The sequence below is a fragment of the Lagenorhynchus albirostris genome, chromosome 16 (genome assembly GCF_949774975.1).
Source record: "Lagenorhynchus albirostris chromosome 16, mLagAlb1.1, whole genome shotgun sequence".
Lineage (NCBI taxonomy): Eukaryota > Metazoa > Chordata > Mammalia > Artiodactyla > Delphinidae > Lagenorhynchus > Lagenorhynchus albirostris.
In genome coordinates, this window is record NC_083110.1 from 23,473,345 (window position 1) to 23,496,866 (window position 23,522).

The 23,522-nt window shown below is 55.6% G+C and overlaps 1 protein-coding gene across 5 annotated transcripts in view; it reads left to right on the forward strand.

Moving 5' to 3' along the window:
* UNC5B (unc-5 netrin receptor B) overlaps positions 1 to 23,522 on the forward strand; it is an 87,139-nt gene that overhangs the window by 47,064 nt on the left and 16,553 nt on the right. For 3 of the 5 annotated variants that reach the window (XM_060126044.1, XM_060126039.1, XM_060126043.1), the window contains exons 2-4: positions 17,492 to 17,716; positions 22,149 to 22,328; positions 22,795 to 22,898. In XM_060126044.1, coding sequence (XP_059982027.1) covers positions 17,492 to 17,716; positions 22,149 to 22,328; positions 22,795 to 22,898 — 509 coding nt within the window. The remainder of the gene's footprint in view (positions 1 to 17,491; positions 17,717 to 22,148; positions 22,329 to 22,794; positions 22,899 to 23,522) is intronic. The other 2 variants (XM_060126041.1, XM_060126042.1) reach the window with 1 other exon arrangement.

The window sequence follows — 23,522 nt, forward strand, 5'->3', positions numbered from 1 at the left end:
CCTGGATCAAAGGCGCTATTGAAGAGGCTTGTCAGAGCGGGGGACGCCAGGGGCAGAAGATGTGGGGGGGAGGAGGGGGAGAGGTAACAAGGAGACTTGAGTCACTACAGGCCAATTGTGGTGAGTGGGCAGCAGGTGGCTGGAGCCAGCTTTTTGGGCTGGGAGGAGAGCCCAGCCAAGGGGGCATGTGGGCAGGTCGGGGCCACGTGGAGAGGTTTCCGCTGCTGCGTCTGGGGCATCTCCACCAGTGAGCAAGCCTGTTCCCCCACAGTCCCTTATGAAAGCCACCTTCTGGTCAGAGCAGCAGATCAGCCAGCTGGGTGAGTACTGCAGGGCCTGGAGGGAGCCTTAAGGGAGTCTTTCCCACACAGGAAGCCCGGAGTTGACAAGGCTGGGCTGAGGATGCAGTGGGAAGTGGCAGGTTGGCATCCACAGAGGATGGGTCATTAAGGAAAGAGTCACCCCATTACTGGGGCAAGTCACCCCAGCTCTCTGGGCTCCATTTTCCCCTCGAGTAACTGAGGGTGAGTGGGAACTAATCAGATCAGGGATGGTGGAATTCTCTTCATTGCTTTGGCTGTGTGGTCCTGGGCTGAGAAGGAATCTGAGGCCCTGTCCAGGCCTGCCATGATTGATGATCAATTAGTGATGTCTGTCACAGCCTTGGGATGGGCCAGTCTGCTGTGTATTTGCCCCTGAACTAGATTTTCTCTATAGCCCTTGCATACTAACATCCTGAGATTCTGAGACCAACAAGGTCACCCACATCCTAGCTCTGCCTCTGGATCCTGAGACACCAGTGGAAATCAGAGTCTCTATTTCTCCAACTCTAAAAGGGAGAGGACTCAGCTAGACCTCTCAAATGATGTGCAAAACTCATCATTCTCAGGACTCACTGAGCCCTTCCTTGTGCCCCACCCCATGCCCAGTGCAGTGAGGGGGGCTCAAGATGAAATGTACCTACCCTCTAGAACCTTCTCCCTGTGTGGGCCTGGCTCAAGCCCTGGGTCTGCCTCTTACCGGCTGTGTGATTTGGGGCAAGTTAGTTAAGCACCGAACCTTGGTTAGTAACACAGGGGTGATGTTGGCTGTGCCCGTGAAATACGACTGTGCGGGGAGCCATTAGCCTGGCCTGGCAGAGAGCTCAGCCCCAAGATGGGGCGAGGATGAACACATTGCAAGAGCAGCCTCAGCTGGTTTCTTTGCTCATTCCCAACCTCGGCTTTGGAAGGGCATTTTTGATGAGGGTGGGGCTGGGAGAGGTGCAAGGACAGTCTCAAAGCAACACAGGCCAGACTTCGGGTTCTCCTCGGCTTTCCACTCTTCCGAAACCACAGCTCCAGCCTGAGCTGGCTTCTCTGTCAACTCCCCGGTCCCTCCCTGTAACCAGCCCCATAAAAAGGGAGCGGGGCAGGAGGGAGTCCGGCTGCAGACTTTGTAATTTGGCTTGGGGGCGGCTCCTGTTCGCTTTAACCAGGCTGTAATTACGGCTGGCACCCAACACCCCTCATTACTGGAGCCTGGAAGGAGGACTCTAATTATAGCATGCTGGGTCCTGGCTGGGGCAGTGGGGGGCCAGGCAGAGCTGGGGGCTGCCAGGCCAGCAAACAGCCCTCGGGGGTGCGGCCACCCTGGGCCGTGGGTGCCTTCCCCAAGGCGCCTCATTTCTCTTGCTTCCAGAGCCTTCCATGGGAAGGGTGGGGCATAGGTCGAATCGGGGCTCCTCCCTCAGGGAGAGGAGGAACCAGAGGAGCCCAGAAGGTTCATTCATTCATGCGAGAAGCGTCTATTGAACATCTGCTGTGTGCCAAGCTGGCACTGGGGGTCAGCAGTGGGCATACACGTGTCATCCAGCCAGGGGTGGTGTCCAGGCAGAAAGTGCCGGTTAGGCCATCGTGCTGCTGAAAACGGCTGAATAGGTCGACTGTTCTGAGCCTTGAGTGCCCCCAGCCACTCCCCCGGGACCCCCGGTCTCCCCTGGCACAGCAGAGCTCCAGGACCCTGCCCCAGGGCCCACACAGGTGGTTAAATGTTGTATCTGCCCCTGGGACTCCAGAATCTGGTGGGGACTTGGCATTAAATAAGGAAATACACCATGAGTACCTAACTAAGAAAAGGTGCCGAGGGCAATAAGGAAAAGCAATACCGGAGGAAGAGCCAGGGCCCCGGTATAGTTGGGAGGGTGCAGTCAGGGACGGGCTCCCTGAGGAGGTGACATTCAAGGTGAGACCTGAGGACGGAGGGATTCAGCCAGGTGAGGGGTGTGGGGGAAGGGCAGATGTCTCCACTGGAGGCCAAGAGAATGGGAGGCCTGCAGTCTGGGGTCTCACTCTCTGAGGTGTCCCCATGCTGGGTGGAAGCTTAGACAGCGGTGGGATTTCTCCTGCACCTGGTGCCAAGAGCACTGGGCTGTGCTTAGGTCGGTCACACCCTCTCTGCGCCTTGGCTTCGCCATCTGTCCACAGGAGGCCCCTTCAGGCCACAAGCCCTCCTTCTCTGTCCCCACCCCTGACGAGCAGCAAGTCCTGTTTCAGCGCCACATTTTGAGATGCGCTGACTATGAAGCTAGGGGCCCTGTAGCCAGGGCGGGGGAAGGGGCCTGGGAGCTCCAGGCTGTCCCCACGAGTTATTAAGAGTCACCCGGAAGCAGACACAAAGGGAATTGTCCTGAGCTGGAGTCAGCCCCTAGCCCCCCGGCCGAGAACAATCGGGGAGGAAAACCTAGGCCATTTGTCCTGCACACAGTGCGGCAGTGACGGCAGCTGGGAAAATGCCGAGTATTTCTCAGCTAAAATTAGCCACCTACTGAACCTTTACATCAAGGGCGCCCTGAAGCCTCCATTGTTTTGAACTGGGGATCCCGGGGGTGGGGGGGATGGGGGCAGGGAGTCTCAGGAGAAACAAGTGACCGTCCCCTCTCCCAGGACCTGGACCAGCCAATGCCAAGCCAACACTCGCACCTCAAGGGTGCCCAATAAGGAGGAGCAAGCAGGGGATAGATGGACAGACACAGAGGGCAGGGGTCAGGCCGCCCAAGGTCACTGAGTGTGGGTGGCTGACGCAGCCTCTGGTTCCCTACTGGAGACATTCTCCCTTCACGGGTGACACTGAACAGAACCCTGGGCTAAGCTTAGGGGTTTAGAAGGAAGCACAGGAAACATAAGTAAGAAAATAACTCTTCATCCTTTCCAGAGGAAGCAGCCAGAGCGGACTTCGCTCTTTGCTCGTGGTAGACAGTTTCTACCACTGGAGTCGCAAACCCGGCTCAGAATCTTCCCTATGCTGCTCAGCGACTGTGTGACTTGGGCCAGTTACTTATCCCCTGAGCGACTGTAGGTAAACAGTGGAGGTGGATAGACATTGTTGGAAAGATAATATAGATGAAGTAGATAGTAACAATGGTAATAATAAAAAAAAAAGTAATGCAGCTTATACTCAATAAGCCCTTTTGATGTGCCAGGCACTGCTCTAAGCAACTTGTGTGTATAGTGTGTTTCCTAGAAATATTATTACTCCCGTTTGGCGGATAAAGGAAACTGAGGCCCAGAGAGGCTAAGTAATTTGCACGAACACAGGTGCAGGTGATGGGTATCATGGTCTTGATTACCACACACCAGGGGCCTGATTCAAGCTAAAGCAAGCGGCACCAATGCTGCCATGTAATTCCTCCAGTTCCTCTTGAAAGGTCTCCAGCTGAATCGTAGAAGTGCTCAGGGAAAGGAGCTGACCTGCATTAAGCACCATTATGTGTGCTAAGTGTTTTATATTTCTGTTGGGAGGCACGAGAGTGTCGAGCAGTAGACCAGCAGCAGCACCTGGGAACTTGTTAGACGTGTACGTTCTCAAGCCCCGCCACAGACCTGCTAAGTGGAAACTTCTGGGTGGAGGCAGAGGTTTTACCAAGCCTCCAGCTAATCCCGGGACATGCTGCAGTTTCAGAACCACTGGCATAGAGGTTAATGAGTATGGTCTTCGAGTCAGGGAGATCCAGATTGAAGTGCTGACAACCCTGTTCTGTGACCTTAGGCAAGTTACTTAACCTCTCTGTTTCTCAGTTTCCTTACCTGCAAATTGGGGATCAGAATAAGAGTACCTGCCTCGAAGGTTGTTGGGTGGATTCAGGTAGGTGATGTACTCCTAAAGACCTGCGCAGTGCCTGGGAGTGGGTTGGCCTATAAACAGTAGCTGTGGTTGGCTAAAGGGAAAGATGGGTCTTTGTGGCCAGGGAAGCTCGCGAATCCCAGCTGGAGTGCAGCTCCCCATCCAGTGCAACCAGGTAGGACTGAGGGCCCAGTTAGGAAAGGTAACCCCTCTCTCCCAGGCTGAGGAGTTGGGCACGGCTGAGATGGACCTCTCCTCCCCACCTGGCTGGTTCCTGTCTTTTTGCCTTGAGTGTCAACCAAAAAGACACATGAACTATGTGAGGCTGTTTCCTCCCCCACCCTTTCTCAGGGAAAGAGCAAAGGCATCGCCAGGGAAAGCAGATTTGAGAATTACAGTCTGGAGACAGGGCAATCCCCAGGCCCTGGGCTCGTGGGGCGGGGAGCCCTCTACTGCAGGTGGTCTTGCAGTTTCCAAGAGTGGGTCCTGGCTCTGGTCCTTGTCACCTGTGTGTTTTTGATGATTCCTTGGAGGCCTCTGGGGAGGTGTGTGCTGCTCTCCATGCCTTTCTCCCGAGGGGGGGCTCCTGAGGCCAGGCAAGGCAGAGTGCAGAGCTGACAGCCCCACCTCCCTTACCCAGCCTCTGGGAGCCCCAGGTTCCTGGCAAGAACCTCTCCCCAAGTGTCCCCAGGTCCCCCGAGATATCCACATGCTTTAGTGTCACGTCACACTTTCACACCTCCGGCCCCAACTCTGTGAGGTGGCCTACAGATGCTGTGCCCATTTGATGGGTCAACAAGCTTGAGGCCCCAGGAAGTGAGCTGGTGGCCAGCCCAGGACTATTCTGCTGTTTTCTTTCCACAGAACCACGCCTCCATCCTTTCTCTTTTCCTCTCTCAGACTTCCTTATCCACCTTGAGACATCCCTGGAAGACAGTGACAAGTTGAGTGCCTGTTATGTCCAGGCTCAGAGACATGGGACCAGTCCCCTGAAGTGGCACAGTGGCAGAGCTGGGGTTGACCCAGGTCCTACTTACTTCTGAGCTGTGCTCTTATTCATGCTTTTTTTCTGGCTCTTTCCTCCCCTCTGCCCTCACTGGGGCCCAGTCACCACCCCCCGAGAGAAGAGCCCTTTCGTGGCGCACACGGCTGTGACCTCACACCCTTCCTCTGGCTCTGAAGGCCGAGGTGAGCAGGCCTAGCCCTGAGCCAAGGAGGCCCAGCAATTACATCAGCAGGTGCAAACAAGCAGCCAGGGGCCGGGCCCGGCATCCCATGGGGCTGGGGGTGGAGCTCCATCCGCCCCACTCAAGTCTGTTTCATTCCCTTCTTCCAGCTTGCATCAGCCTTTTGCAGCTCCGTGTCATCACAGAGTGGGCTGGGCAGCAGCTGGAAGGCTGGGGCAGGGTGGGAATTGGGGAGTGGGGCACCTGGCCGGCACCTCAAACCCGGAGGGAGACCCTGGAGCTGTTGGTCAAGATGTCAGCCAGCGCCCCTGCCAGCCCAGCGAAAGTACGCCTACTGTTTCTCACTGCGAAAAGCAATAATAAAAATTAGCAAATGCACAGGGCAGCCCAGCTGGCAAAACAGTTTCACACTTCTGACCTTGATGTTCCCAGCAACCCTGGAGGATGAAGCAAATCAAAGTGGCCCCATTTCCCAGAAGGGAAGATTGAGGTCCAGGGGGAAGTGGCTTACCTAAGGTCACCTCATGAGCCAGTGGCAGCACCAGTGTGCTTCAGCCTAAGAAATACGAGGGATTTTAGGAGGCTGAAGAATGAGAAATCCCTACAGTCGTCAAGGCAGAAGTAGTCAAAGGCTACTTCCTGGAGGAGGTGGCCTGACTCCTTGATGGAGAAGGAGGGAGCTGCAGACAAAGCTGTAGATTTATTTCTGCACCGATGGTGGCTCAGCAGGCAGAAGGACCATCACATGGCTGTGGGGCTAGGCTGGAAGCAGACTGAGCATGAGTCTGGGAGTCAGGCTGTCTGGTTCCTTAACCTTGAATCTTTGTTGTGAGCTTCTTGTTGGTGGAACTGAAGCTTGGTTGTTGCTCTCCAGATCCTGCTATAGGCACGATCAAGGGGAAGCACTCAGAAAATGTTTGATGAATGAATGAAGGAATGGGGGTGAGTCCCTGCCCTGTCTCCCTCAAGGTGCACCTGTGCGGCCACCTAGGCCTTCCCCTGGGCCAGTGCCACCTGTCTCCCCACATCTCCACCCTGATAGCTCAGCTGCTCACCCAAGCTCAGGGCTAGGGTCTTCCCCACTGTTGGAACCAGAGAGAGGCAAGGGCAAGAGCATTGGTCTGAGTGCCCGGATGCCCACATTCCAGTCCTAGCTTTGCTTCCAACCCTCTGTGTGACCTGAGACCAGTTACTCCCTACCTCTGGTCTGCAGGGTATTCCTGGGAGCCTAGTCTGCAAGGTCTGCCTTCCCTGGGGCCCATGGAGCCTTAGGGCTGGTGCCGGCCTTGTGGAAGAGGCAGCGCTGAGTGTGGAGGAAGGCCAGAGACGGATGTCACCTTCTTCCCTTGCCTCCAGGGCCCCAAGCAGGAACCCAAGTGGGTTCCAGGTTCAGAAAAGTACAAGAGACCCCCAAAGAGCCCCTCTCACCCCCCGCCATTGCCAGGTGCTCTCACGTTTCTCTTTCTCTGTCCTTCTTGCTGTGACTCTCCACCTCTCTGTTCACCTCTCCCAGTTTGTCCCATGCCCCATTTCATAGGTTGACAAAGGCCAGAGTCCGGGCACCCCTCTTCCTTTCTCCCTGTTGTGATTCTCTTTATGCCAATGTGATGCCAAGATACCAGGGGTGCTGCAGCCACTGACTGGCTGTTTGCACGGGAACAAGGCATTGCTCTTCTCTGGCTTCAGGATCCCCCTCTGGAAGTGAAGGGCTTGGACTTAGTTCTAAGGGCCCCGCCGCCCAGGGTCTGAGCCACCTCCTGGTGCCTGCCAGGGGGCCCACACCAGCACTGGGGTGGGGTCTGGCCAGGTGTGGTGACGGGGCTGACGGCAGTTCGCGACGATGGCACAGGTTTTCCACTTTGCAATGTGTTGGCAGCCAGCTCCCCTTTGTGAGGAGGGGTGGCTCAACCCTAGAGCATGACGCTGGGAAGGCAGGGGAAGTTTATGCCTCGGGGCTCTTGAAGAACAGCCCTGACCCTGAACTTTCCAGGGCGGCCTGGGGACACCTCACCTGGAAGGGCAGCGGGGACGTAACCCGTCAGGCAGCCCCTGGGCCAGAGGCTGTACCCATGGGCATTTTGACTTTTCTGGGAGACAGGGATAGGACACCGGCATCTTTCTGCTCTGCGCCCAGATATGCAAAGAGATCCTGATGTCATTGCCTAGCGGCTCCCACACCAGCTCTGCACCCTGCGGCTCCTCCAACAACCCGGAATGCCATGCAGGAGCAGTCAGCCCAGCTGGCGTGTGCCCCTGTGACGTGTGTGACTGTGAGAGAGGGAGAGGGAGATGCCTGGTGCACTTCGCTGTGGTTTAAAAGTCCTCAGTTAACAGCCTTGAAAGAAAGCATAGGATACACAGACTGTGTCTGGCAAGACCCAGTAAGTAACAAAATATGTGCACATCTAAAAAATGTCCAGTGTTAATTCTGGTCACCTGGGGGTGGGGATGGGTGATTTTTATCGTCATCCTCATTTTTTCCTAAATTGTAATCAGAAGAGGTCAAGAAAAAACTTAGTTTCACTAGAAAGAAAAGGAGGATTTTTTTTTTTTTGCGGTACGTGGGCCTCTCACTGTTGTGGCCTCTCCCGTTGCGGAGCACAGGCTCCGGACGCGCAGGCTCAGCGGCCATGGCTCACGGGCCTAGCTGCTCCGCGGCATGTGGGATCTTCCTGGACCGGGGCACGAACCCGCATCCCCTGCATCGGCAGGCGGACTCTCAACCACTGCGCCACCAGGGAAGCCCAAAAAGGAGGATTTTTAAAGTAAAGTCCTCACTCCCCCTGGAGTCTAGAGGCCAGTTTCTTTTACTGGCTCTGCTGCTCAGGTGCTTTGTGATCTAAGGCTAGCCCACCCCTTCTCTGGTCTCCATCCTAGAGGACAGTAATTAGATGGTCCCTGAGGTTCCATCAGTTGGTGGCATCCTACAGGATGGGGTTTCCAAAGCGACTGGTTCCCATGGCCCAGGTCAGCCCAACCTATGCCCACCTCCTCTGGCTGCTCCCTCCCACCCCCACCTGCCAACCCAGGTGTTTCCAGAGAGGCTGGGCAGCACAGATGGAGAAAGTCTTGTGTCCTCAGTGGGCCCAGCTAAACGAGCAAACAGGATTTCCAGGCTCTCAAGGAGTTGCCTTCCAGAGAGTAGACCTGTCCAGACAGACATCAAACAATCAAGTACATGGAGATGGTAATTCCAGAGAGAGATGAACACTGTCAAGAAAAACAAACAAACCAGGACAATGTGAAGATAGCATCAAGGATGGTGAATTTACACTGGGTGGTCAGGGAGGGCCTCACGGGGGAGGTGGCACTGGTATTTGAGCTGATATCTCAGTGACAGAGAGTCAGCCCAGGAATATCAGTAGACGGGCGGGGAGGGGTGTATTTCAGAAGGAGAGAGCAGCGAAGGCCCTGATGTACAGGCATGTACAAGGGGAGGAAACACACCTGGGTGGCCTGAAGCCTCTGAAGTCTGGGGGTTCGGTGGTGGCTCGGACTTCATTCCGGGTGAAAATGGAAGCCATTGGAGGGTGTGAGCAGGGGAGTGATTTTTTTGTATTTTACAAGATCGCCCCAGCTGTTGTGAGGAGAGTGCATTTGAGGGGGCAAGAGGGGAAGAAGGGAGCACAGTAAGGGGGTTCTGAGCCGGGCGCCGTGGGCTTGGAGACGGTAGGAGGTGGTGGTGGGCAGTCGCAGAGTAGTTTGAAGCACATCTTGAAGGTTTACCTGGCAGCATCCGGGTTCGTCAGCGTCATGGGTTGGATGCAGGGGAGGGAAAGGGGGGTCTCCCCATGTGGGGACCTAAGCTATTGGGTGTTTGGTGGAGTCTGATATTGCAACTCAAGCTCACCCCATCCCAACTCTGGATGGGGCAGAGATGACCAAATAAAATAGCAGGTCCCCCACAGGCCAGAGTCACTGCCATTGCCGTAAAGTTGACATCAGCAGCCCTAAGAAAGGAGCCACGGTCCCAGCCTGGTTGGGGCTCTCTGGGTGTCCAGGCGGGTTGGTTGTGGATTGTGACCTTGAGCAGGGCTTGGGTGGGTCTGCTGGTGTGAGCATGTGTGTCTGAGTGTGACGTCTTAGGGGCTGCACCAGGCTACCAGCGGGCCCTTCCCAGGCTAGGATGAATCTCTGTTGGGCTGGGGCATCCCATACAAGTCCAAGACTTGTCCGGCCCACAGAGGAAGGGGGGCCAAGTGCTGGCATCAGGAAGCTGAGACCCTCTTCCCCTTCAGCAGTCTAGCGAACTCTGGAGAGACTTCATTTGTTCATCTGCAAAATGGGCAAAACAATAGCTCCCGCCTGCCGGTCCCTCGGGGGCATCGTGGGCCAAAGGAGGCCCTGTGCTTTGACGGGAGGAGCTTTGTTTCTTGGTAGCTGAGAGCCTGAGCTTGTCTTTTCACTTCTCTGAGCCCCAGGTTCCTCATCTGTGAAGTGGAACACCTGCTTCACAGGATTTTTATATTGTCTGTGATGTTTATTATCACACTGTGTGCTGGATAAATGGTTATTATCTGGAGGGTAATGGATGGAGGTAATGGATGAGAGAGTTTTGCGTTCCTTGTGTAAGAGAAGAAGGGGAAGCAGAATGCCTCCTCCTCAGGGCCCAGACCTCCAGGCACAGTGACTAGGACTTGGAAGGGGAACTAAAAGTTGGCCCTAGAGGGACCGAGGCCCAGGCCGAGGGAACCCAGTGGCCAGAGGAAGGGTCTGAAGGGAGGGTCTGGGCCCGTGGGAATATAGCTTCCCCAAGTACCACTGAGAGTCTGCGGACAGACCAATGACCCGGGAGCCGTAACGTCCTCTCTCTGTTTTGTAAGCAGTGTGGCCCCTAGAAAATGGAGCCCGGGCTTCATGCCAGGGCTGCCCCTGCCCTGGGGCCTTGTCCCCAGCCTCACATCAGATCCTTCACTTGTCCCAAGTCCTTCCAGGGGAAAGATTTCTCAGCGCCAGCCAGACACCCCCTCAGGATGCAGGCTCCTGCCCCAGCTGGCCATCTTGGTGAGGCTGCTTCCTGTGGCCAGCAGAGGAAGTGACGTCATGGGCATGGGCAGGTCTGCAGAGGGTATGGGAAAAGGGCTGTGCAAGGGGCCTCCTTTGTTAGGAAGGAGGCCCCCCAAGCCCACCAGCCCCCATTTGTCATCAGTAACGGCCATTGTAACCACCTCTGAGGGGGCCCCAGCCTGAACTCCACAGCCGCCAGAAGCCAGGGCCAGATGGAAGAAGGGCTTTGTGTCCAGGGAGGGGTCCTTCCATGTGGGGTTTGTGTGTTTTTAAAACATAATAATAAGCGGGCTCCTCTCCCCGCTCTCTCCCCACTCCCCACTGAGCACATCCACCTCATGGTGAATGGAAGAGATTTTCCATGCAGTGGGAGGTCAAGTCTGGCGAGAATTAGCCGGTGTCCAGGGGCTAGACTGTGATTACGGATGATAAATGTGCCCAGCGTGGGGCGTTTCTCTCTCCCTCACCTCCCGCCTGCCCCCCATCCTCCCCTCCCAGGCCTGCCCCTCAGTGTGGCACCGTCTTGCACCAGCCAGCCCTGCTCAGCTACAGATGCCCACCCCCTGCAGTTGAGCCCGGGGTGGGGGGTGTCCCAGGCCTGGCCTTGTCACCCACCTGGGGACAGAAACCAAGGGGCAGGGGTATCGAGGCCTTCTCTACTAGACCACTGCAGCCTCTGAGGTCTCTCTGCCCTAGTGGCCAGGGGTGGACCTGGCTGAGATGGGTGGTAGTGAGTTTCCATCCCAGGCATGGGAAAATAACAGAGCCCAAGCTTTTACCCATAGCCACGCCATGCTGTGCTGTCTCCCACCTCAGCCGTGAACCAGAAATGGGGCTCTGGTCCAGCTCGGCTGTTAGTTTGCTGTGTGATGTTGCATTGGTCACTTCCCCTCTCTGAGCCGGTAGAACAGGGCTCCGGGTGCCTCTGCACTCGACTTGCTGTGCTTCTGGCCTACAGGGGCTCAGGTGTCTATAGGCCGAGGAGGCTGCCAGTGCGGGGTTTCAGGACTCCTCACACACGGCTCAGCCGGAGAAGCTTTGCCTCTCCCTGGGGCATGGGCTCTACCCAGTTAACAGAGCACATTTGCATCTGTTTTCTCAGCTGACCTTCACAACAACACCTCAAAACTGACAGGGCAGTACCTATTAGCCCCTTTTTCATAGATAGGGAAACTGAGGCCCTCTCAAGGTCTCAGTGGCAGAGTGAGGATTTGAGTTTGAACTGGTCTGCTGGCTCTCAGGCCAGCCCATTCCACCATGCGCCAGTCCAGTCTGGACCCCAGGCTCAGGGTCACCATAAGGGAAGCACAACCCCTCTGGCCTCCCCTAGCAACCAGTGACAGTCTCCCATCCAGGGATGTCTGAGCACTGTAGTTTTAGTCTCCCCCTCCTCTCAGGGGTAGTTCTGGGAAATATGGTTTCTTTACCTTTGTCCTGAACCCACTTCCTTCATCTCCAAGGCCCCTGGCTTCTGCTTATTCTAGTGGCTTTGATTCTGGTACGTCTTAAATAAGCCCGTGGCCTTGACTTCCACCCCATCAGGACCTCTCACCTGCCAGGTGTGTCTCCACACTAGGCTCTGCCCAGGCCCAGCCCCTGGGAAGGAACGTGTGGCCTGGCACGGGTCCTGCTGTCGGGTGGTGACCGGGCTCAGACTCCTGGCTCTGTCTTGCAAGCTCCACTCCCGTCCCGGGGGACGGGTACCCTGTCCTGGACCCCATGGGGGACACCAAGAACCATGTGGTGTGCTCCCTGCTTTCTAGAAGCAGCCACCCACAACTGCCAAGGAGCCTTCGAGCTGCCAGCAGCAGGGAGGCGCCAGCAGACCCCCACCCTGGTCACCTCCCCTCCCTACATTTTAAGCGGATTGTGAGCAAAATGGAACTTGCCCATGAGGAAGCCAGGTGGTGAGGAGATGCCAAACGGTGTCTTGTGAATATTTGAGAGAAAGGCTAGACGGCCAGGGGGGCACACCGCAACCTTCAGAGGCTGGGACGCTGTCGTGGGGAGGAGGAAGCACACTGTTTTGTGTAACCTCAGAGGCTGAAATTACAGCGATGGCTGGAGCCTCCGACAGCAAATTTCAGCAGAAAGTAAGGAAAGCTTTTCTGTTAGATCTGTCTAAAGGAGAGCCTGGCTGAGAAAGGCAGTGGTGAGCTCCCTATCCCTGGAGGTATGTGAGTCAAGGTTGGATACGGAGTTGATGGGCAGGGGGATGTCGTACGAGATGGCCCTTGCAGTGACCTTTATCCCTGTGATTCAGTGCATCCAAGTGAGCCCCGCGGACAAGACACCCCATACAGGCAGGAATAGGTAGATGAGAAGCGCGGGTTTGAATGGTGCCCACCAGAGAGACTCTAGTGGTCATTTTCATCCGAGGCCGGGGTGGGTGGGCTGCGGCATGGTTGGCAGAGCCCAACAGTAGATAGTTCCTCCTCCGCCCTCCCAGCCTCCCCCCAACGCTGTGCATTAGGATCCCAGTAGGTGCTGGGTCTTTGCACCAGGAATAACACTGGCAAGAAAGGTGACCCCACTTTAAGCAAATTCGCTTCGTGCAGAAAAACTTTACCCAACAGCGCCCTGTCCTACATTAACAGATTTCCCATCAGGCATCTTCAAATCTCAAAGTGTGAGAACCATAGTGGGGCTCAAGAGATTGACTCTACCAACTTCCCGATTTGACAGATGGAGGCCCCGAGGCCTGAGAGGAAGGCCACACAGCAGTGCCAGTCCCCAGCTGGGGTGAAAACCCAGGGCTCCTGACTTCAGTGGTTCTCTTCCTATGTTTGACCATCTTTGGTTACATCTGTGCAGGGATGTGTTCTCTTTCATACCTTCATTTTGGATTAGCTAGGCCATTCGTGTATGCAGCTGTAAAGGCAGGTTGCATTTTTGCAACTATAGGTTCAAATGAATTCTGCCATTGGAAAACCACACTTTATGTGGGCCATTTTCCCACCAGGGGAACATTCATATCTGGCCTGGCGGTGGCAAAGACTCCTCCTCCTGGGGGACCTCTTCCTCGGTGTTTTCTTCTCCTCTGTGAAGATGGGGCAGTGGGGAGAGCAGTAGTGAAGCCAGGGAGACAGGTGACCGAGGGATACGGCTCCGAGCCTGGCTTCCTCCCGCTGACCAGGTGACCTCAGGCAAGTCCCTTGATGGCCCATGTCTTCATCTGTAACATGGGAAGATAATGCTCACCTTGGGGGTTGTGAGGAGTAAATTAGATGAACTATTTGAAACATCTGGCAAATAATTCCCAGTTCAGAAGTCAGATTCAGGTGTCTACCTGTCTGGATGCGCTCCCCAGCTCTGCCACATACTAGCTTTATAGCCCTGTATCAGCTACTTAAACTCTCTTGGTCTCAGTTTTCTCATCTGTAGTATGAGGTTAATAATAGTACCTAACTTATAGAGATGTGGTTCCCAAACTGTGTGCCCAGGCACCCTAGAATGCTACAGGGGGTGCTGTGGGATATTTTTAATCTCCATGGAAACACAGCAATACTGGACAGCTGCCAGATACCACAACAACTACTAGCTCAAGATAGCTTACAATTTCAGCGTCACACACACTTCTTTCCTTTAGATGGCCCCATACCTTTGCAAAGCTGGGAATTTGGCATTTGGGAGTACTCTGAGACAAACTGTGAGGGCAGCAATGTCCCCTATGATTCCAAGACATCCCCATTATAAGTCGTCGTGGCTATATAGGAATGGAATACAAATATTACTTTTCTTTCAATTTACGTGTATTATTTTTTCCAATGGATACTAAGTTGTTAGGATATACACACACCCACCCAAAAACACGTAAGCTGGTTGGATCTAACTACTTAATAAACAAAACCACTAGGAATTTCTTTTGGCCGTGGGGTAAAATTAGTGGGTAAAAATTACCAAGACATTAAAGACCAAAAAAAGTTTGGGAACCTCTGTCAAGGATTGCCGCAGGGCTCAGTGAGTTAATATAAAATAACCCTCTGAAGGCCTCTGGCAGAGGGAGCACCCAGGAACCCCCAACTTCATGATTCTTCCTCCTCCAAGCTGGAGAGGGAAGGCTCAGGTGTCCCCCCTCCAGGACACCTGAAGAACCTTCCTTAGCCGCTAAGGCCCAAGCCAGGGCCAAGGAGGAGGGGACGTGTCCACTGGTCAGGACAGGGGCCCGACTCAGTCACTACCCAGGCCCTGGCAGCACCTCCCACACACCTTTAATTTGTGTTCACTGAGCACCTACTGTGTGCCGGCCAGCACGTAGTCCATGGTGGTCCCTGTGGGGAGGAATCTCAGGTCGGCTCTTGCTGCTGCTTCCTTGTTTCCTGCAGGACATCTGAGGGATGGGGATGTGGGCAAGCGGGCAGTGGCTGCGTAGAGAGCCACCCAGCCCTGTCCTGAATGACAGGGAGGCAGTGATGAGGATGCCCAGCCATCCTCTTGCCAAGACCAGGGCTGAGTCTTCGTGCCAGGGCTGAGAGGAGGGGCGGGGTGGCAGGGTGGGGCACGGGGCCGCCACACTCAGGCCTGCTGCCTTAATGGATGTCTAATGTTGACTTTCCTCAGTCGAGTCTCCGCCTGCTTTGTACATGAGCCACATTAGGGTCATGAAACAAAGTCATAAATGCAGCCCGCAGTGCCACAGAGAGCCAAGGCGGCCGTCACCCGGAGGCTGTGTGGTTAGAAGGTAGGGCAAGCCTGCAGCTGCATCCGTGGCTTCCCATATACCTGCTCTCATGGCCACCATCCCCAGAGCGGGGTCCAGTCCCCCTGTTTCACAGATGAGGTGCCTGAGGCCAGGCAGGACTGGTTCAGACCCTGGGGTGTCTGAGTCTGAAGCCTGAGCCCTGCCCTACACTCCTGAGGCCTGAGACTGAAGCAGGAATGCTGGTGGCGGGAGGTGGGCCTGGAGTCCTCTTGGCTGCCCCCAGCTCTCCCTAGAACCGCCGCCTGGCGGGAGGGCCACAGTGAGCAGCTCTCAGGTCACCGGGAGACCCATGTCCAGCTCCCTGGGCACTGTGTCATCTCGCCATCAACTGCCCACATTCCCAGACCCTAGGGGCTGCCAGTTTACCTACAGAGAAGGTGTCTCCCTGTCTGGCAGAGGAAAGCAGGTGTTTGGGAGCCCTGGCCTGGCCTCGGGAATCCTCGGTGCTTTTCTTAGTTTAGATGCCCACTAACCAGGTGACCTTGCGTCAGTTTGATGGACTTCAATTTCCCAAGCTTTGAAACACAAAAAACAGTCCTGGCCTTGCTGGCCCTTTGATGAGAGAGCCCCCATAATTGCAGACACCCGGCCAGTGTCAGGGTCTATTAGGAATCTCAGGTATGGGGACACCCACAGTGTTATGGAGCTCCTCCAAAGATAGGCAGTGTGGAGCCCTGGGCAACACTGAAGTCTGGTTTCTTGGGTTCAAACCTTGGTTCTGCCTCTGGCCAGCTGTGTGACCTTGGGCAAGTTGCTTAACTGCTCTGAGCCTCAGCTTCCCCAGTAAACTGGGGACCAATATAATATACCTTACAAAGTTGTTGCAAGAATTAGGTAAGTTAACTATGTAAATGGAAACATAGCAGTTAATTCCAGGGAAGCATTAGTTGCTATTTTGATGCAGCAGTTTGTACCTAGGCTCCTCCTAGGCACTCATGCATGTTTATCTCATATGATCCTCAAAAGATCCCAGAGAGAGGAGGAGTGCTCACTTCCCTTCCCGCTTCAGAGATGAAGTAACGAGGTTGGAGTTAAGGGCTCTCCATGGGTCACGGGGAACATGCTGGATTCATCCTTTTTCTTGCTGGCTTCCCCTTCGGTCCCCCAGGTCACGCACACATACCCCACCCACAGCCCAGAGCCTGGAGCCAGTGACAGCCCATGCATTTTCTCAGAGCCTCCGACTTAGCAGAAGCTGTGATCCACAAGGAGAGGACACTGATGAAGCACGTTAGGCACATTTTGTTCATTCTGCTCTTGAAGAACCATGTGTCCCTTTGGCCCCTCTGCCCAAAGGGGGGCTCCCCATACCTGAGATTCCCGTGGCCTCCTGGGGCCCCAGCTCCACTTGATGGACTGGAGCTCTGGGACAGTGACAGGACTGCGCAGGCTGGCGAGGGGCTGGGCAGACACATGCACCCCTGCAGCTTAGTTCGTTATTTCCTCAGGAGCAGTTAGCAGAGGAGGACAAGCCCCCTGCCGCTTGTCCCCAGCCACCTGATTGTTTGGGGCTTGGCATTGGAAAGTCAATTTTCCTACGTGGATTGTAAACCAGTAGGCTGGCCCAGCCTGGTTTCCCTCCCTCCCCACACTGGTGGTGGCCAGGCCCCTCTCCCTTCCTGTTTGTCTCACCTCCCGAGGTGCTGTTCTTTCCAGGGAGCCGGCCGGTTTCCATCTGGCCCCTTTGCGGGAGGAGATGGCCGCCTGCACAGCCTCACTGCCTTCCCAGCCTCCCGAGTGCCCTCATCCATAGGGCCGAGGGTGTGGATTTGGCTGAAGTGGGAAATGCTAAGGGGGTGGATCAGAGCCACAGACCAGAGGAAGGGAGGGTCTGGGGGGAGGCTACAGGGAAGGTGGTCTCCCCTGCATGCTGCTGCCTGCCGTGGGCTTCCTGGAGGAGGCAGCACTCTGGGAACAAGCACCAGGGAGCCCAGGCCTGCTGCTGCCACCCCACCTCAGCCCACCCTCGCCCCTGTGGGCCCTGACTTGTCTCCCTGCTTCCATCAGCCTGGCTGGCTGGGGCTGCACAGGGCAGCTGTGGCTTCGGGGCAGAGCCGGCCTGGTTTGAGCTCCAGCCTCAGGCCCATTTCCAGCTCTTCACATACTGTGGCATCGCCGTGGGAAACTGGAGGGAGGCCGGGGAGGGCTGGTGGGGAGAGCTGGAGAGGGGTGTCCTTGCCCTGACGGGTCACCTCACCTCCCTGGGCCACCCTGACTCCTCCATCTGTAAAAAAGTAGAATGACACAGCATCACAGGGCTGGGACTGGCTCCAAAACACAGCCTCTTAAAAGCAGGTCGCAGTGGGGAAACCGAGGCCACAGGAGTGTCAGACCTCACCCAGGCCACAGAGGGCGGCCCAGCAGGTCTCCTCCAGCTGCTAGCCCTCCTCCTCCCCTGGCCTCCTCTCTCTGCCACGGCCCCCAGGGGACGAAAGGGACCCGGGCCTCCCAGCCTGTGGCCTCACGGAGCCCTCCCACCCTCCACCCTCTGCAGGCACTGATTCTGGCAGCGAGGTGCTCCCAGACTCCTTCCCGTCGGCGCCGGCAGAGCCGCTGCCCCACTTCCTGCGGGAGCCGCAGGACGCCTACATCGTGAAGAACAAGCCGGTGGAGCTGCGCTGCCGTGCCTTCCCCGCCACGCAGATCTACTTCAAGTGCAACGGCGAGTGGGTCAGCCAGAACGACCACGTCACGCAGGAGAGCCTGGACGAGGCCACCGGTGAGCCCACCCCACTTGCCGGGCACCCCCAGGTCACCCCAGGCCCAGAGGGTCCTGGGCCTGGCTCCACCCTGGCTCCGTGTGAGACCTCATACAGCCACGGCAACCCCGGGCTTCCATGTCCCCTCTGAGGTTCACCCTGGACCAGTATTTCCCCAAGGCTTGGCCGCTTGCCCTGTCTGACTGGGTGACCAGGTGAAACAACACCAAATCCCTTGCTGAGAGTGAGCTCCCTTTTCCAGTTACCTTCCATCCTCTGCTTACATCAGAGAGCAGGTCCAGTCGGGGACAAGGTTCTTCCCCGCTCCCCCAGCACCTGCTGTGCTCCCTGTTCAAGGAAGAGGAGCCGGCTCTGTCTTGCAGCCCTGCCCCAACACCCAACCAGAATTCTAGACCATCGCTAGTTTCACAGGTCCTCTGTGTTGGTGAGAAATGATACTGTTTTTGTTCACAATAATGATGCAACACTTCCTTCGTAGAAATCAGTTGGCTTCAGTTTTTTAAAAGGCCTGTAATATTAAGTAAATAATCATAGAGATGGTGCTAGGATGCAGCCCAAGTCCTGCAGGAGAGGAGAGTGGCAGAAGCGTGGGAAACTAGGAGGAAGCGTGGGATGTGTGCAGGACCCTGGGCACCCCCCACCCCAGGCAGGAGGCAGAGCCTGGGGCTCCTCACATCTCCCAGAGCCCAGCCCCTGTTTACAGTACAGGAGCTTCGGGGGTGGAAATCCTTTCCCCGACTCAGGCCAAGAAGGGGGGCCACCCACTGCGGGTCACCTGCGGACGGCCGGCTTTGGGCAGCCCCAACCAACCCCAGGCTCGGGGTGGCTCTTTTGCCCCAGGGCCTGCCTTGGCTTTGATTTCATTTTTACCATCTCTTCCCTGACCTTTTCTTTCTCCTCCTTTTTCAGCCCTCTCTTCTTTCCTTCTGTCTCTGCTGCTTCTCCCTTCTCATCCCCGTCTCCTTTTGTCTCCTTTTGTGTCTTTTTTCCCTTATGTTTCTCTCTCTCTGCCTCAGTCTCATTCTTGTGTCTCTCCCCTGACATACTCTCTTTCACTCTCTCTCCTTCTTTCTTCCTCCTTCAACTTCTATTTTTCTGTGAAAAGCTGACAGATTTCAGAACCACTCAGGCTTAAAATCATACCCCAGAATGTACTTAATGTCATTCAACGCTGTACCCTAAAAACTGGTTAAAATGGTAAGTTGTAGGTTATGTATATTTTACCAAAAATTTTAAAGAATTCCAAGAATTTTAAAAGTTAGAGTTGGAGTCTCATTCTCACTCAAAATCTAAAAATAAAAAAATGATTTTTTAAAAAAAATATTTATTTATTTATTTTTGGCTGCATCGGGTCTTGGATGCAGTGTGCGGGCCCTTCGTTGCCGTGCGTGGGCTTCTCTCTGGTTGTGGTGCACGGGCTTAGTTGCACCGTGGCATGTGGGATCTCAGTTCCCTGACCAGGGATCAAACCTGCGTCCCCTGCATTGCAAGACAGATTCTTAACCACTGGACCACCAGGAAAGTCCCAAGAAAAGGATTTTTTATCTGATTTTTTTTTCTTTTTTCTGGCCACACCGCACGGCTTGTGGGATCTTAGTTCCCCAACCAGGGATTGAACCTGCGCCCTCGGCAGTGAAAGCATGGAGTCCTAACCACTGGACCACGAGGGAATTCACCAAAAAAGAAACTTTTAAAAGGAAAAAAACCCATATCCCAGCTGCCCCCATGCTCTGGCTGTGTGACCCTGAGGAAGTCACTCAACCTCTCTGAGCCCCAGTTTCTCTCGTGGTAAACTGGGATATTAACAGGTCTTGGTGAGGATGGAACAAGGTGGTACCTGTACAGCGTTGAGCACAGTGCCGGGACCCAGCAGGTGCTCAATAAACACCTGTTTCCTCCATCTTCTTTCTGGGTTTTTGTTGGCTTCTTTCCTCTTGAAACCTATTCTTACTTCTCTGTCCCCCTGAGCCCCTCTGGCCCTGCAGAGCAAGGGGACAGTGTATCCTGCTAGGGTCCCTCACAGGCCCTGTGATTATTAGTAACAGGGTGGCTCTTACTCCCCTGCTACCAGGCACACAAGTCCTGCCAGCCCTAGAAATCAAGACACTGTTGTCCCCATTAGCTACAAAGAATGGACAGTGGTCCAGCAGGCCACACCCTTGGCAGCAGTGTGGCTGGTTCCTCCTTCTCTCCACCCCTAGCCCTCCCTGGCACTCTCTGAAGCCTTGAAAACAGGCTGAGGGCCAAAACAGGTGGGATGAGCCTACCCACTAGCTCATGCCAGGTCAAGGCAGTCAGCCCAACTCTGGGTGTCCTGGTCCAGGCACTGCCTGCCACTGGCCATCATGCTGAGGGGGACACCTAGTCTGGGACCCAAGTCTGGGGAACCAAAGGCCCCTGTCCTCTTTGCCTGCTGGTGACCATTGCCACGGTGTCAAGCCCTGCTGGGTGGTAGTTTATCTGTCCAGCTGTTGGGTGCTCCTGAAACATTCTGGATGGATGACCCCCTAGAGAGGGGCCACTCCTCCAGGCTCCCAGCCTGGTGAATAAAGGCCAGGGCCCCACTCTCCTGCCCCGGGCCACGCAGCATCGCTTGTAGAGCAAGCAGTCCAGGCAGCCACTGGCAGCAGGCAGGGCCCCTGTCCCCCAAGAAGCCTCTTCCCTCCTGGTGTTCCACCCACAGCAAACACCAGTCCCCTCCAATGTAGATCCCTGGCCATCAGGAGGGGTTCCTCACTGTCTGGGCTCCCAGTGCAAGGGCCCCCCTCCCTCAGGATGCAGGAGAGTTAAGGCAATGATTTCACTGGGAGAGGTCCAGAGAGCTGTCACTCATTACTGGGCAGAGCTCTAACTGGGGCAGGACGCCAGATAGCTGATCTCAGCTCTGCTGGCAACTTGCTCTGGGACTTTGGGCCTGCCACCTACCCTCTCCAAGCCTCAGTTTCTCCAGATGAAAAAGGAAGGGGCTGGATGAGATCCAGATGAGCTGCCAGATTAGATTTGTGTCCAGCCTGGGCTGGGTGCTGTAATTGCCATGATTCATTTAGAATTCATTTAGTGTTTCATTTAGAAACACTCAGGCAATTACCCTGAGTGTTTTACTCTGATGAGGGAACCGAGGCTCAAAGAGGCTACGTAACTTAGTGAAGGTCACACAGTTGGGGAGTGAAGGTAGGGCCAGAATTCAAACCTGTCAAGAAGCAGTCCAGCCCTCCACCTAACCACCATGCCACAGGACTACAATGTGTACACTCAACAGTCCCGCCTTTGAGGGGCTTATCAGAACCCACAAGCAACCATGAGAAGATGAGCTCAGATACATGATGGCGAGGAGGAATAGCTTTAGGAATTCCGAGACCAAGGGAGTAGTCAGGGAGGGCTTCCTGGTGGAGGAGGCCTTACAGTTCTCCCACAAGCTTTGGGGAGGAGCTTCGGATGGGTGCCCTCATCCAGGAGGGTTCATCCGTTTCCTGAATGTAGAGGGTTTTGTCAAGGGAGGATTGGCAAAGACTGAGTGATTCCTTCTCTGTGGGCTGGTGGATCCAGTCATTCAGGGAGGCCCTTGGACCCTAGCAGGGAATCATTGAGAGGTTAGGGGTTCCCAGGAAGAGGGGCCTTCCCTCAACTCCAGCGCCACAGGCTCCTGAGCCATGACCAGAGAGAGGCCACATGCTTGCCTCATATTTGTTGAGCCCATTGTCTGTGCCAGGCCCTGGGCCACAGCAGTGAACAGGGCAAAGCACCACCTCATTCTCCTGCAGGAGATACAGTTAACACATGAACACGTCAATAAATAATACAGTTCCAGGTAATGGTCAGTGCCATGAGGGAATCAGGCCTGGTGGGGAATGATAACTGCACAGACCAATGTCCAGTGCAGTGGTGGGAGTGCTGAGCGGTACTTTGGCAGCTGGTGGGGGTGGGCCAGCATCAGGGGGCTTCCCTCCGAAGTGAGGCCCAGCCCAAAGCTGACAGTGACTGGGAGTTCACTGGACACAGAAAGGACAGAAGAGAGTTCCAGGCAGGGGGCTGGATGTGCAAAGGCCCTGTGGCTAGAGAGGCCAGGAAAACATGAGGGCCTGGAAGACACCCAGTGAGGCTGCAGTGGGTAGATCTTGCAGGGCCTGGAGGCCACGTGGAAGGTCTGGGTCTTTACACTGGGATGACTGGAGACATAGCAGGGGAATGACATGCCATTTGTGCCTTTTGAAGAGCTATCTGCAGGGTGGAAAGTCGATTGGATGGGGGCAGCAGGCTTGTGTTAGCCACTGAGTTTCCAGGTGAGCTGCAGTGGTGGCTTGGGCCAGGCTCGAGGCAGATGAGATGAGAAAAATGGAAATGTGAGGCACTTGGGAGAGGAGCCCACAGGACTCAGCGGGTTGGAAAGGAGAGAGATACTATGGTCCCATGTCTGGTGTCTTCTGTCCTCAGACCTGCCCCCTGATGGCGTCTCTCTCCTCCTCCCAGGCCTGCAGGTGCGAGAGGTGCAGATCGAGGTGTTGCGGCAGCAGGTGGAGGAGCTGTTTGGGCTGGAAGATTACTGGTGCCAGTGCGTGGCCTGGAGCTCTGCGGGCACCACCAAGAGTCGCCGGGCCTATGTCCGCATTGCATGTATGCCACCCTGACACCCTCACCCCATTCTCCTGGGCCCTTTCCCCTTCCCTGTGGATCCTGGAGAGAGAATTTCACACACAGACATCAGGGCACAGGGATGCCAGCTCAGAAGGCTCCATGACCCAGAACCTGTGACACCTTTGGCCCCAGGATTTCTAACGGCCCTTTTTTGCCTACTTTTATATAAGGAAGCTGCCAGCTTCCTCACCATCCCCGGCCACCATGTGCATAGGATCCCAGAGTCAGGGAGGGAAGCTTGTTCCCCCGGAGTCCACCTGGTGAGGCCCCCATCTTGGAGAAGAAGTTCTCCGGGTAAAGGCCGGGTGTCCCCGTGAACATTCCCTTGGTGTGCACTGCCACCTAGTGGCTAGAATGGGGCCCTTCAGGATCCAGCTCTGCCTGACTGGCCTCCTCCCTGCACCGCCTGACTGTGCCTTGGAACACTTTTCCTTCCTTCTCCCAGACCTGCGCAAGAACTTCGATCAGGAGCCCCTGGGCAAGGAAGTGCCCCTGGACCATGAAGTTCTCCTGCAATGCCGCCCACCAGAGGGGGTGCCTGTGGCTGAGGTGAGTGGGGATATGGGGAACTTTGGGCATGGCAGACGCCAGCCAGGCATGCTATTTGCCACCAGCCACAATGCCTCAGACTTCCAGAGCCCTCGCATTTCACAGATGGGGATATCAAGGCTAGAGACAGAGAAGGGAACTGCAACCTCTGTAGAACTCAGCGCATGCCAGACCCCAGCTGGGCCCTCCATAGGCATAACCCCACAGGATGGGGCAGAGCTGGGGCAGGAACCCCCAGGGCTCCTTGGGTTGACCCCAGGCTCAGTCTCCTGCAAGAGAAGTGGCCACATACACCATTTTCCCCCACCCCACCCAGAACCCAAGGCCCCAGCGTTAGTGGATCGTAATACGTGCATCTGAGCACAGACTCAGCCCACAAGCTGATCACCCCTTCCTACACCACATGGCCTGGGCATCCCTGGGTGGTGCCCACCTGTCCTCTTACTGCCCTGCTTGTGTTCCAGGCCTGCTTCCTCTCTCCCGCTGCCCGCACTCGTGGTCCTCTAGTCAGAGCAGGGCATGGGGAAACATCTCAGCTTTGTTGCCAGGGACCTCAGTAGAACAGGACTGGGGAAGATGGAACCCTGGGCTTCCAGCTCAGAACCTTTGCTCTAATCACTTAGC